General features: G+C 41.6%; 2 protein-coding genes across 2 annotated transcripts; both read left to right on the top strand.

Moving 5' to 3' along the window:
* The first annotated feature begins 1033 nt into the window (after positions 1-1033).
* LOC127784404 (uncharacterized) lies at positions 1034-6923 on the top strand. Its single transcript, XM_052311695.1, has 6 exons — positions 1034-1847; positions 2434-2723; positions 3446-3645; positions 5944-6060; positions 6172-6252; positions 6437-6923. The coding sequence occupies exons 2-6, from the start codon at positions 2715-2717 to the stop codon at positions 6465-6467; spliced, it is 438 nt and encodes a 145-aa protein (XP_052167655.1). The 5' UTR covers positions 1034-1847; positions 2434-2714; the 3' UTR covers positions 6468-6923.
* An 840-nt stretch (positions 6924-7763) lies between these two features.
* On the top strand, positions 7764-12812 carry LOC127784633 (phospholipid-transporting ATPase 2-like). The gene is made up of 8 exons (XM_052311978.1): positions 7764-7849; positions 9325-9391; positions 9697-9786; positions 10829-10926; positions 11019-11161; positions 11976-12072; positions 12158-12267; positions 12383-12812. The coding sequence occupies exons 1-8, from the start codon at positions 7764-7766 to the stop codon at positions 12481-12483; spliced, it is 792 nt and encodes a 263-aa protein (XP_052167938.1). The 3' UTR covers positions 12484-12812.
* The last annotated feature ends 231 nt before the right edge of the window (positions 12813-13043 follow it).

Below are 13043 nucleotides of genomic sequence, written 5' to 3'. Positions count from 1 at the left end.
AATAACTAAGTTCATGAATTTTCCAACCTAACAAATCTGAAATCATTCATTTGGAGTTATATTCAATTTTATATGAATTTTAGAAGTTTCTATACCGTTCTTTAATCATTAATTCATTATTCTAATTTTAGTGATGTTTTTGTCGGAAGCACTTCGAACCCCTTATTTTATTTGAAGGATGAATAGAATAAGTCAACTCTTCCATCAAACATAATAAGACATTCGACCCTCTGAGAGAAAGATATATGAGACATTGCCGGGCCTGAGATGTGCCCGTCAAACCACTCGATGGTAGCGACCAGATGTGTTACGCATTCAGGATACTTGACATAAAATAGCTAAAGATCTACATTGTCTCAAATATCTTTCACTCATACTCATGTTTAATATGCTCCTAACAAAAGGAACACACTAAACACTTTCATCCAAGCACATGATATCTCTAACATAAGGAGTTCTAAGTTCTAAGTCTTAGATAGATTCAACATAGTGCTTAGATACATATGGCCGACCGGCCAAATAGTTAGGTTCACGGCAGCATTTTCTACCCAAAAGATCTTTCATGCAACTGACTAGGGTAGACCCTAGTAAGAACCATCCTGGAAGAACGAAACATCCCCTGCGAAATCATCCTCCTCAGAAGTGATCTCACCTACAACCAAGTCTAAGCATATAACAAAACAACAATTCAAGCAAGAGTCGGTACAAATAAATTGAACTAGCAATCACCAAGCAAGCCTAATCAGGGAATTATTAACCGCCACGTATGGCGCGAGCGCTGAGGGCCTCCACGTAGGATAGGAATAATAGCGGGGAGTTCACGGGGCGGTGGCAATTTTTCAAAAAAACCCTCCGCTTCGCGCATAATTCGGCCGCAGTCCCCATCGAACAGTACATGTGAGGTGTTTATTTACGTAAATGCCCTTTTAAAAGACGGATATTATATAATAAGGAGGGAAAAATCGCGCGTTGGGACTTCTATGTGAAACTAGAGAGAGGAGGGGCTTTTTTTCGCAAACCTCCGCCCAAGGGTAGCCGCCTCCGCCCGCCTCTCCTCCTCCCTCTCGTCCCGCGCCCTCCCTCTCCTCTCACGCCGCCGCCGCCTCCCCCTCGCGCCGCCGACGCCAGTCCCCTCCTCCCTCTCGTCCCACCCGTGCTCTCCCTCTCCCTCTCACGCCGCCGCCTCCACTGCCGTCGCCATCCTAACTCACTCACCCCTAACCCTAGCCGCCGCCACCTCTCATCCCACCCTCTCCCTCTCCCGCCGCGTCTGCCTTCCCCTCGCGCCGCCGTCGTCATCTCCGCCTCCGCCTTGCATCGTAGCCATCGTCGTCCACGTCGCCTCACGCTGCTGCCCGCCTCGCGCCGTCGCCTCGCGCAGCCATCTCAGCCTTTGCTCGTCTCTCACCTCGCCTCCTGCATCTCTGCTCAGATGGGAGGATTGGATGGAGGTGAGGCGGAGAAGGGAGAGTGGAGGCACAGAGGAGGCCTGGCGGACGGAGGGGGCAAGGGGCCGACCGGCGACCGGCCATCTCCGCCTCCGCCACCAATCTGAGCTGTTGGTTCTTGTCACCGGAGACGGAGAGGTGTTCGCTGCCGCCGCCGCCTCTCCCCGACGCCAGCGCGTCCTCCCCGTCGCCACCGCTCCCACCATCTCCACCTTCTCCACCAACTGCTCATGCCGCCCCCATCCCCTCTGGGCTCCGCCCACCTCCAAGTCGCCGCCAAGATCAAGGACCTCCTCGATGCGGCGCGCTCAGGACCACGCAGGTCGCGGGCTGCGGCGTCGCATCCAGCAGCAACCCAAGATGCTGGGCTGCTTTCATTCTCGAATGAAGGATTTCAAGGTATTTGATCTCTGACAACTCCATGAGAATGTGTCTGCTTTTCACAACTCGTATGCTGATTTGAACCATCTCCTATTTCTTCACATCGTAGTCGTAGCTAACCGGCGTGATTCTTCACTTATCTATCTACTATCATTGGTTGATTTAGATATTTTTATTCTTAGTAAAGATTATCTCTTGGACTGTTCCGTACTCGCTGATTTCGGTATCATCATTATGTCCTAAATAAAAACTATAATCATATTTCCATTTTCCGTTTGGGCAGTGTGTTCATTGTTCATTTTCCGTGAAGTCCATGTCTTATGTTCAATGTTTGCTCCCAAACTTTATTCCTTTCTAGGTTATATTTTTTTTATGTTGGCCTGGACGTAAGCATATCTATGCACAAGATAATTTACTGCCATTTCACGGTGCAAATTCATGAAGCAGCAGATCAATCACAGATGTATGCAATTTAACTATTGTGTAACTAACTAAGAAACAGAAGAGATTTATTCATATTTGTCCATACACATAAAGAAGTAATAAAGAGTAATTGATCATTGGGCAAGTTGCTGATGCTATTCTTCTGTTATTCTTAATGCAGAAGCAAATATGGATGCAGAGGATGATTAGTTCTTTCATATACGCAGTCAGGCAGGGTCAATGGAACACCGCTGTTCGGTTGTCATCTCTTCATATAGTTGCAATCGACTTGACGTACTCCTTCCTAATCTTCTTCAATGTCACGATAACACCACTTATCACCGTTCTTTGCTATGGTGAGTCAGACGAGCAGAGCAAGCCCAGCTCAAACACCGGCATAATAAAGCCATCAATGCTACTGGTAGAAGAAGAGCTGTCCTGTAGAAGTTGGCCATCTACGACATGGACAAGGTTTGCACGAAATGCCTGAAGAACCCACTGCCTGATGTTTAGTTCTCCCACAAACATAGCATCTGTTGGTCTCTTCGCAGTGAACACTTCAAGCAACCTGATCCCATAGGGTGAATCTTTATTTTTCTATCTCTAACTCTTTTGTTATGGTTTCTTATGCAAGTGTTTGTTTCGCCACCAAAATTGTGTCATGAAATGTTTCTTTACCCCTATAGACCTACATGTGATAAACACAATTTTCTTTACTAGCTTGGTTGGAATTATTCCGCAGGCTATTTGGTTGCAGCTGCAAGCCATACTTGGCCCAACGCTAATATATGCAAAGTTGCCTATAAATAAATAGGGTAACCAGATCCTTTTGTTCAGTAGATGCATATGCATTTTTTTTTGTATCGTTGAGCTTTCTGTTATTACCTGCATGCTGCATGTTCTCACACTGCTGTACAATTTCTGTCTGTTATGTTGTGCATCTGCTGTCATCAAATTGTCTATCAGGTCATTCATGCAAGGTTATATGTAATCCATTGCATCTCGCCAAAACTTCACTTTACACAAGTGCTTCTCTGCATTGAGATAATCCATTCTTCTAGCTGTTCTTTTGATCTCTTTCACTCGACCAAATCAAAGAATGAATGCAAGTCTACAAAGTAGTCTCTGAGTTCAGTGCATGAGTAAAATTTTGGTTGTATGTTCTTGGCTGATGAGGTTCCTATTTCTTTCAGGTCCCTAGCGAGGTGGTAACAGAAATTAACATAGCTGAGGAATCAGAAAAGTGCACAAGTGAGAATGGTGTTATGCCGGTTGATGGTAATTCATGTGATATAGGTATGCCCTATGCTCCTGAAAATTGGCCATGTCCTGGAGATCAATGGAGCTGGAAAGTGGGATGCAGGGCTTCTGTAACTGGCCACTGGCTTGATAGGTAATGCTGTTTCCTAGGCCTAAATAGCTTCCATCTGAAGTTTTTTACTTTTGCTATCTATAAGGAGATGAAAATAAACACAGGACATTGATTCTTAATTAGCATCGGATCAAGTTTGGTAGGTGAATTTTTCTAGAGAGAATCTATTCTATACCACCGAGTTTGTTCGAGTTCAATGATTTGCCATCGACATTGTATCTTTCTATAATATACCAGCGACTTTAGCAATTGTTCTACAAGATGCCATTGGATTGGACCTTCTTTTCAAAAATACCCAAAATACCCTTAGAGACATACAAGATAAACAATTGATTTTTCTCATTAGAAGTTTCAAAAAAATATGAAAAATTTTATGTGGCCTCTTTGCACAACATGGAAATTTGTATAGAAGTTTTAATTTTTTTTCTGGAATATTTAGTTTTTCTTTACGTGGTATATAAGAGAGAATTTGCTTATACAAGAGATGATGGCATAAAAATATCTTATGTGGTGTGTGAAAGATGATTTAAATTAAAAACAATAATAAAAAAGTATTTTTATATACCATATAACAGATAAGTTATATTTTTTATATAAAAAAAGAAATGTAAAAAACTTGAAACTCCTATACAAATTTCCACGGTTGACCTTGTTTTGCCATGGATGTCGGGTTGTGAGGTCTAGCCTGATGAGAGTCTTTTCTATTGCACCTTTTATGTACAGTCACATCTATTCTAAATACTTCCTCCGTTTCACAATGTAAGACTTTCTAGCATTACCCACATTCATTTAGATGTTAATGAATCTAGACATATGCATGTGTTTAGATTCATTAACATCTATATGTATGTGGGCAATGCTAGAAAGTCTTACATTGTGAAACGGAGGGAGTAGTATAATATGTGAAAATTTATGTTGTGCCTTCTAGCTTTATGGCTTCTTGGAAGCTTCCTTTCTTGGATCTTTCCTGATTCAAGTGTTTCATTTATCTGTGACTGGCCAATTACATAGTCCTACAGAAATGCTCTTAATAATCTCCTGTACTGAGCCCTCTATTTGCTATAGTAGATGGCTAGCAGTTACATGTATGATATATGATTTAATTTCATTGCCTGTATTCCTATGTTTGCCTCGATGATCACTCTTTCTTTGTTTGATTAATTTTGTTTGTTAAAGCTATGGTTTAAAGGAAGTTTTGGATATAGCCCAAGTGTGATACTACTAATGAATACAAACGCAACACAGGAGTTAAGCCATATTCAGACTAAGATATGTCACCAAACGCCCTAATGTACACATATATGATGCTTTTACATTAGGCACGTTGAAAACAAATTCCAAGAACAACTTCTCTTATCTGTTTGTCGGCTCGCATGTTTCCTTTCTAATTTGCATATTGAAATTTTGGTGGGCTTCTTCGACATGCTTACCAATGGAAGCTTCTTTAAGGAAAACTATTTTGTACCAAATAGATTTCTAAGTAAGCAATATTACATGAAACATTCTACTGATATGCTATTGTTTACTAATATAATGCATGGTCACACACTTTTTTTTATTAATATACACCATACAAAGGGTATAAACAACAAATTGATTAAATTATATATAGGTGGCGCGCCAATCACTAGAGTACTAACAAGTGCGTTGATGATCTCCCTATCCCTATAGCATTTTTCTCCTATTGATCATCAATGTTGTAGCTCCAGGAAGCGATGTACAGATTATATAATCAATCATTTAGTTTTTTCTTTTGGATCTACATGGTTCTGTACTGCATATTGCTATTCTTTAATATTAGCATTCGGTACCAAGTATTTTTTGTATTAAATCTGTTTCATGTGTAGGCATCTACATATTTCTTGTCTTTATTCATGAATGGTTACCTACCTCATAAGTTCATTGCCAGATCGAGCTTAACTCTATTCATAAAATGAAATCAATGATTCATGTTGAGATTTTTTTCCCCAGATTCTGAGAACAGTCCACATAATAACCTACCCATAGATTATTTGGATATTAATACAGAAATATTTGGGTTTGCCAATTAACAGGAAAGTTATGATCCCTTGGTTATCTAGATTTTCATTTAAATAATCATATTCATATGTTAAAGGGTCCAAAAACTGTCTCTCGATGCTAACAAGCTACTTCACAGTGCTAATTGCTGAATGAGATTTAGAAGGGTCATATCCAAATTTGTGTATCATATGCACTTGGGTTTTCTACCCTGACTACTTCATTGATTTTTTTTTTAATTCTTATACTAACTATGGTATTTATTCCTTCCTTTTTCTGGCCGGTTGTCTATATCTATAGGTGGTTTACAACGCAAATAAACTTGCTAATCTGGTTGAGAAGAAGAAACTGCAAAATTGGCTTGATTACTACCAGCTCAAGTATGAGAGAAATCCATCAAAAAGGGCCACCAACAAGGTTAGTCTGCCATATGGACCTTGAGCATTTTATTTTTCATTTCAATTATAATATTATTGCATTAGGATCTTTTTTTTTTAATTCTGTCCTTCTGTTGGATTTTTATTGCAGACTGGCTTTCTTGGCTGTTTTGGTTCTGAGGTGGATGCCATTGAATACTACAAAGCAGAGATTGAGAAGATTGAGAAAGAAGTAAGTTGTAGCATTTTCTGATAAGATTTATGTCATTCTATGAACATGGGTTTGCACAATTGATTCTTTTTTGTAGGATTAGTATTTTGCCTAAGAATGCATTACACATGCACACCTTGTGAGAGTTTAATTTGTTTACAACTAACAGTCAGATAACGATAAATTCACCTGTAACAACATGCAGGAACCTGATGAACAGTCAGCTGTTTCAGTAGCCTTTGTTTCATTTCCTTCATGGTGGGACGGTGGGGAGGAGGTTGGAAGGTGGAGGTGTTTGTTATCCAGGGTTCCACCGGGTGACTTCTTTGTATATGTTTCACTGACACCAAGTGATTTTGGAAGCAAGGTCATTTAGTAGACTGTTGCTCTTCGTGATGCTAAACCATGCCCATAGTATATATATACAAGTTAAAGCAGTTGGTAAGAGTAGTCATTTTTCTATTTATTTTGCCAGTTAGCCTCAGTATGGATATGAAGTGATTTGTATAGGTAATACATGGGAACATTGTATTCATTTTCAAGCCTGTTGCTCTTCCATGTGCCCGCTGTTTTGTAGTTGTGATGCGATAATTGTCGTTTTGTCATTTTCCACTGGACAAATGGAATTACAAATGCCTTCAAATATTTTATGATAGTTATTGACAAACAAACTAATATAAAACTAATTATAATTAGCATGTTTCTTTAATCATTAACTAATTGTGTACGTTGATGTCTTTAATCATTAACTAATTCGGCCGCAGTCCCCCGCGAACAGTACCTGTGAGGTGCTTTTTTACTTGAGGGCCCTTTGAAAAGACGGATATTACATGAGGAGGGAAAAATCTCACGTTGTGACTGCTATGTGAAACTAGAAAGACGAGGGGTTTTTTCGCAAAATCCGTGCAGTAACCCGCTCCCAACCCTAGCCGCCTCCACCCGCCTCTCCTCCCTCTCGTCGAGTCGTCCCGCGCCCTCCCTCTCCTCTCACGCCGCCGCCGCCGCCGCCTCCCCCTCCCGCCGCCGCCCCTCCCTCTCCCTCAGCCATCCTCTTCCTTCGCCGCCGGTCCACTCACCCCTAACCCTAGCCGCTGCTGCCCGTCTCCCATCCTCCTTCGCGGTCGGTCCACTCTCTGCCCTTCGCCGCCTCCGCCGGCCACCACCGCCCCCGTCCACGCCTCGCGTCGCCGCCCCCCGCCCCCGTCCCCAGCCCGTCGCGAGCGACCTCCGCCACCACCTCGCGTCGCCGCGGCCGACCTCTGCCTCCGGCCGCCTCCGACGGTCGACGTTCGGATCCGGCCTCCGCGTGGTCAGGGCACGCGGATCTGACCACCCGCGTCCCCTCCTCGCCTCACCCTCTCACTCTCCCTCTCCCTCTCTCTCTCTGACCGCCTCCGTCCGAATCCGACTTCGCCGCCGCTCTCCCAGCTTCGGCCGCCGCTGCTCCTGGTGCTGCAGATCGAGGGGAGGCTCAAGATGCCGAGCTTCGTCGTGGCACACATCGGTGGCGGTCTGGGCGGATGACATCCATGATGGCAGGGGCTACTGGCCTCGCCGCCCTCATCGCCGTCCTCAACCTGCCGTCGTCGTCACTGTTGTCTTCAACTTGCTGGTCTAGGTAATAGTCTATGTTCAGAGGTTTCTAAATATACATCACAGATACATGTACAGCATTCGATTCAGTACTGTTGAAAGAATTATGTAAAACGGGAATTTTAATACGATATGCTGACAATTAGAGTTTTGGATGCCTACCACAATACATCTAGACCACCTTATTGCATCTGCATACTGGATATATAATATTTGCAGGGGAAGAATTTCACATGGTTGAAAGGGTCAATTTAGCAGTGATACATAGTATTTTCGGTTGAATTGGTTAAGGTGTCGCTTTATATGTTTTCAACTCGCGTACAGTTCTTTCATGTTAGTTTTTAATTAAAAAGTTTATTTCTTGTGACTATGTCTGTGACTTAAAAATGATCACATAATGACAATGTGTTTGGATGAAAGTAATCATAGAGGCTCATATTTTGGATGACTGCAGCACAGTGAATGTTGTTTCTAGAAATAATTAAATATTGGCTGCAAAAAATAGAGGTATGAAACTTTCATTTTGTTATTCAATATCTCTGAGATTCCTGTTCGTCCAATCAGGAAAAGCGTGTTGTTGCCTTGTTGGCTGTGTGCATGATTGTGTGTTTGTAGTGTCTAATTCATGTAAAATATGTTCACACTTGCTTTTACATTTTAATGGATAAATAATAGTCTTGCATACAAGTAATCCGATACAATGAGATATGGGGTGCTGTTGGACTTTATATTTATGTGCTGGAGACATTGGTGCAGGTGGATTTTGTATATCTGTTGGCATGGCTGCTCATTGACATTGTACGCACCCTGTTTTAAACAGCTGTAGTAGGCAGCTACGCCACATACAAAGAACAGTCCTTTGTTTAACCTCTTCAAGGCTGGTGGGCTGGGACGCTCTTGAGGCTATCCACGTCAGATTTACTATACATTTTTTTTTGTGTTATTTTACGTATTGTCATGCTTGGCTCTTCCGCTGCACGAAGCAGACCTAGCTGTTACACGGCTGGCGGCCTAACGCAGTGGACCGTACAAGTGAATGCCCGTAGTGCAGGTCGAGCATCTAGGATTAGTTTGGCAGGTCCACTAACTGGTTGGTCCCACGCGTCATCCACACTAATTTGTTTGTTTTCATTCAGTTCGCCAATTGGAAATTGGAACTGCGGCTGAGCCGGGGTTTAGTATAAAAAGAGCAGATGAAAAAAATGAAGCTCCTTCCCCGGTCCTCACCTTGAGCCCAGCGCAACCGTCTCATCTTTCCCATATGCTATCCTCTTCGACTCTTCTTCCCTTCCCATCTCCTTCCTGCTTTCTTCCTCCTCCGCTCCTCTCCTTCGTGCTGGACGGCGCTTCTCCTGCCGCTACAGCTGCGCTGCCGCCAGGAATAGCACTGGCCACCAGGAGAGGTAAAAAGAAAAAAAAAATCCCTTCTTGCGACATCAATTCCGCCGATGCCCTCCTCTGAATCGATATGGCTGATATCGCTTATATGAATCAGTTTAGCTGTCTGTCTGGTCTGTGGTTCCTCATGTTGGATAAGGGTGTCCCTAGGCATCCAGGACCCCTCAAGGTCACCCTAGGCTGCTTATATAAACCCGACCTCTTGGCTGATCGGATCCGCACTTGATTCCTCTCAATCTCTCTCTATCTATACGTTTGAAGTCCTCATTTCCTTCACCTAAACAAGCTATTCCGTGTGCGTCGTTGATTTGATTTGTTTTGTCTGGTGTTTTTGGCTGATTGGTTTGTGATTTTTGTTTTTCAAAATCAGCATTAATGGTGAGTGTTCGTGAGCACACGTCTGGATCTGGTTTTGTTCTTGTTGTGTGGATTGGGTGTGGATTTGTGATGGGGCTTTTGGTTTGGATGCTGCAGGTTCGGCCGCATTGGGAGGCATTGGCGTTGCAGAGCGAGTATGTCGAGCTCGTCGCCGTCAATGACTCCTTCATCACCACTGAGTACATGGTACCGCCTTCTTCCCTCGCCTTCATCATGACCTTTGTTGTTCATGATGTTAAATACTATATGTTATTAACAAAAAAAATAATACAGATCACATCTCTTTATGTGTGTGTGTGTGTGGGGGGGGGGGGGGCACTGGAATTCCTGTTTGTAGTAGAAAGAAAAGATGATCCAGCTTATCATGCTGTTTCACGTTTGATAGCAGAATACAAGGTAAGCAGAAAACCTTACAAGTAATAACTAATAGTGTTATTCTCCAACGCCTGTCTGTAACTCTCTTTATCCGTTGTAACCTTGGAGGCAAAGGTGGTTGTAGCTGGGCTCTGAACTACATGTAGCCAGAAAATCCATAATCAGTTAGTATGTAAATCACTTCATTCTCGCCCTTGATGTGTATTCTGTTATCCTTTTTCACTATGCAAAGCTGGATCTTATCTAGGTCATTCTAAACACATGTACTTGCATGTTATATTCATAACTGAGTACTGTTAGAAACTGAAAATACACTAATAGTTCATCACACTTTTATCAACTAAAGAACCTGACTGCCTGAGGAAGTCAATAAGCTTTATGTGCTATGCCTTGCGAGCATTGGATGCCAAAATTGAAAATGGGACTCAAAAGTCATAAGATCTAAGTTTTCAGCAGTTGAATATTATCATCTTTTGATTTTTGTCTATTTACCAACCAAGCATGATGAGTTGACAGGGTATATTAATATATATAAAGAGCAATATTTATAAGAGAGAACTACAAGATTAGAATATACTGGAGGAAAAATTAAGTTTCCAAAAAATTGCTCTTTATATATATATTAATATACAATGAAGCGTGCCAGAACGTGTACACTGAACAAACACATACAATCCCCCCAAAAAAAAATTTCCCGTTGTTGGATACTTGGTTTGATTTTAGACAATTCATTTACAAGAAGTTAGACCAGGCAGTGAAAACAAGCTATTTTTGGTGTACGGTTTTGTTCTTGACAGTATTTCCTGCAATCCATGTAATTTTTAAAATGTTTTTTTTTATGCACTGTTTGTAGGTAACTCTTGATCTGGCTAAAGGTGTATATGCAAAGTTCATTGACTGGGATGAACAAATGTTCGATCAGGAAACATGTACGCCTGCTCATTCAGCTAAGTATGTGCCATATTATTTCCATATATGTGAATTTAGATTTTTCATCCAACCTATTTATTTTTTAGTACAGCTTACATAAGTGTCTCTTTCAGCACAGCTATTAGTGAAGACCTTGGACAGGTTGAGTACGTTTTGAGTGACAGAACTGGAACACTGACAGAAAACATAATGATTTTCAGAAGATGTTGCATGAGTGATACTCTATATGGAGAAAACAATGGGGATGCTTTAAAAGGTTATCCACTTATGTTCTAGCTACCAGGAGAAATTCTCTTTTCTCTGGGCTTAGTGTGATACAATGTTATTTGTTTGCACATCTGGTCATGAACTGTCTGACTTTCTTCAGTGGCATGTCAAATGTTGATTCACGAGTGTTGAGTTAAATAGGAATTTGCAAACAGCAACAATAGATGCTCCCCATTAGTTAAGTCCTTACAATGCATTGTAAACTCAATCAACCTTCTGTTTCTGGCTCAGCTTATGTGAAGGTGTCAGGGATAATAAAGGGGGTGTTTGGTTCATTTCCTCACTTTGCGACACCACACTTTAGTCACGCCACAGTTTCTTAGGTGTGTATTTATTTCATTCTCACAATTGTGTCGTGCCACACTTTGTTAGCCTTAGGTCCCACTTGTCATACTCAGTTTTAGAGCTAACTATACCACACTTGTGGCCAACTATTTTCTAGCCACAATTTTGCTTCATGCCACAATTTGGCTAAGCTTGTGGCATCCCTAGGCATCATCCAAACATCTCCTTAGGTGCCTGGGTTACTCACTCATTTTTTGGAGATTTTACCTTCTATAAATGTGCCTGGGTATTAACTCATGTGCTTTTTAAGTAGGTGAATTGTTCATGCATTACATCTAACACACTAATCTTTGTTTCATCCTTTCAGACTATACTGCATGATACCTTTTTCTAGGCTGCAGGAACTACACAGAATTTTTTTCATGGATTTGTTCAATTATATTATCAATATTGATATATCATTTATTGGTTAATATTTTGTTTTGCTCTCTAACTGATTGTTTTTCCTCTCTAATTAGATGCCAGATTTCTAGATGCTGTTTCGCGTAACGATCCTGATATTGCCAAATTTCTCATGGTGATGGCTCTTTGCAGTACAGTTGTTCCTATCAAAAGGTAAGTGGCATCTTCTTCATGTTACAGTACTGTACTTTGAAAATGCCTGCTGTTTAGTTATTCCTTATAACTTTCCTAATTTCAGCAATGATGGTACTATAACATACCAAGCACAATCACAAGACGAGGAAGCTTTGGTCACTGCTGCATCAAAACTAAATATGGTGCTTGCGAGTAAAGACAGCAACACTGCTGGTTGGTATATTTTTGTTAGATTAAGATGATATGACAATGAATTGCTCTAACTAGGTTGCTTTTTCTTATCTCAGACTGATTTTTGCATTCATTTCACTATTTTCTATTTCTACAGAGATTTCTTTCAACGGTTGTAAGTTCTATTATGATTTGTTGGATATTTTGGAGTTTACTTCCGATCGCAAAAGAATGTTTGCTGTGGTAAAGGATGTCTAGAGTGGGAAGATCCTTTTTCTTTCTAAAGGAGCTTATGAAGCTATTCTTCCTCGTTGTTGGCACGCGAAATTGATCCGCGCAACAACACGATACTGACCGTGCTTACGTGACGATCACCGGATGCTTTCCGAGCAAAGCAACAAAGATTCCTCGCTTTCGTGGAGGAGAACCGACCGTTTTCCAGTGCAAAACGGGAAAGATCCACTAAACCCTAGAGCTTGGCAGTAGAGAGAAAGCACGGGAAAGATAAAACAGAAATAGATGAAAAACTAATAAGTAGATTGATTTTGTTCGATTGGTACCTTGCAATCGGCCATGCACCTGATATATATATATATATAGACATGCTCTGGTCTTTTAGCAACCATATACGGCAACACATATTACTCCTACCGTCCTAGCTGAATACGGAATCAAATCTAACAAAAGTTTTTCTCTAACTCTACCAAAAGCAAATACATATGCCTTCACGGAAACCTCATCTAACAGCAACGCAGCGCTGTGCATGGGCCTCCATCTCCATCATGCAAGCAGAGCAAACCTTCTCAGCCCAACGACAC

Source organism: Oryza glaberrima, chromosome 9, assembly GCF_000147395.1.
Source record: "Oryza glaberrima chromosome 9, OglaRS2, whole genome shotgun sequence".
In the NCBI taxonomy this organism is placed as follows: domain Eukaryota; kingdom Viridiplantae; phylum Streptophyta; class Magnoliopsida; order Poales; family Poaceae; genus Oryza; species Oryza glaberrima.
The sequence above is the reverse complement of the archived record's forward strand: the minus strand, read 5'-3'. Positions and strand labels throughout refer to the sequence as shown.

Coding starts and splice junctions, on each gene's coding strand:
- LOC127784633 (XM_052311978.1), top strand. CDS start 7,764: ATGGCAGGGGCTACTGGCCTCGCCGCCCTCATCGCCGTCCTCAACCTG. Junction 9,787..10,828: donor TCATCACCACTGAGTACATG/GTACCGCCTTCT, acceptor CACTGTTTGTAG/GTAACTCTTGATCTGGCTAA. Junction 12,073..12,157: donor ACAGTTGTTCCTATCAAAAG/GTAAGTGGCATC, acceptor TCCTAATTTCAG/CAATGATGGTACTATAACAT.
- LOC127784404 (XM_052311695.1), top strand. Junction 3,646..5,943: donor ACTGGCCACTGGCTTGATAG/GTAATGCTGTTT, acceptor CTATATCTATAG/GTGGTTTACAACGCAAATAA. Junction 6,061..6,171: donor CAAAAAGGGCCACCAACAAG/GTTAGTCTGCCA, acceptor TTTTTATTGCAG/ACTGGCTTTCTTGGCTGTTT.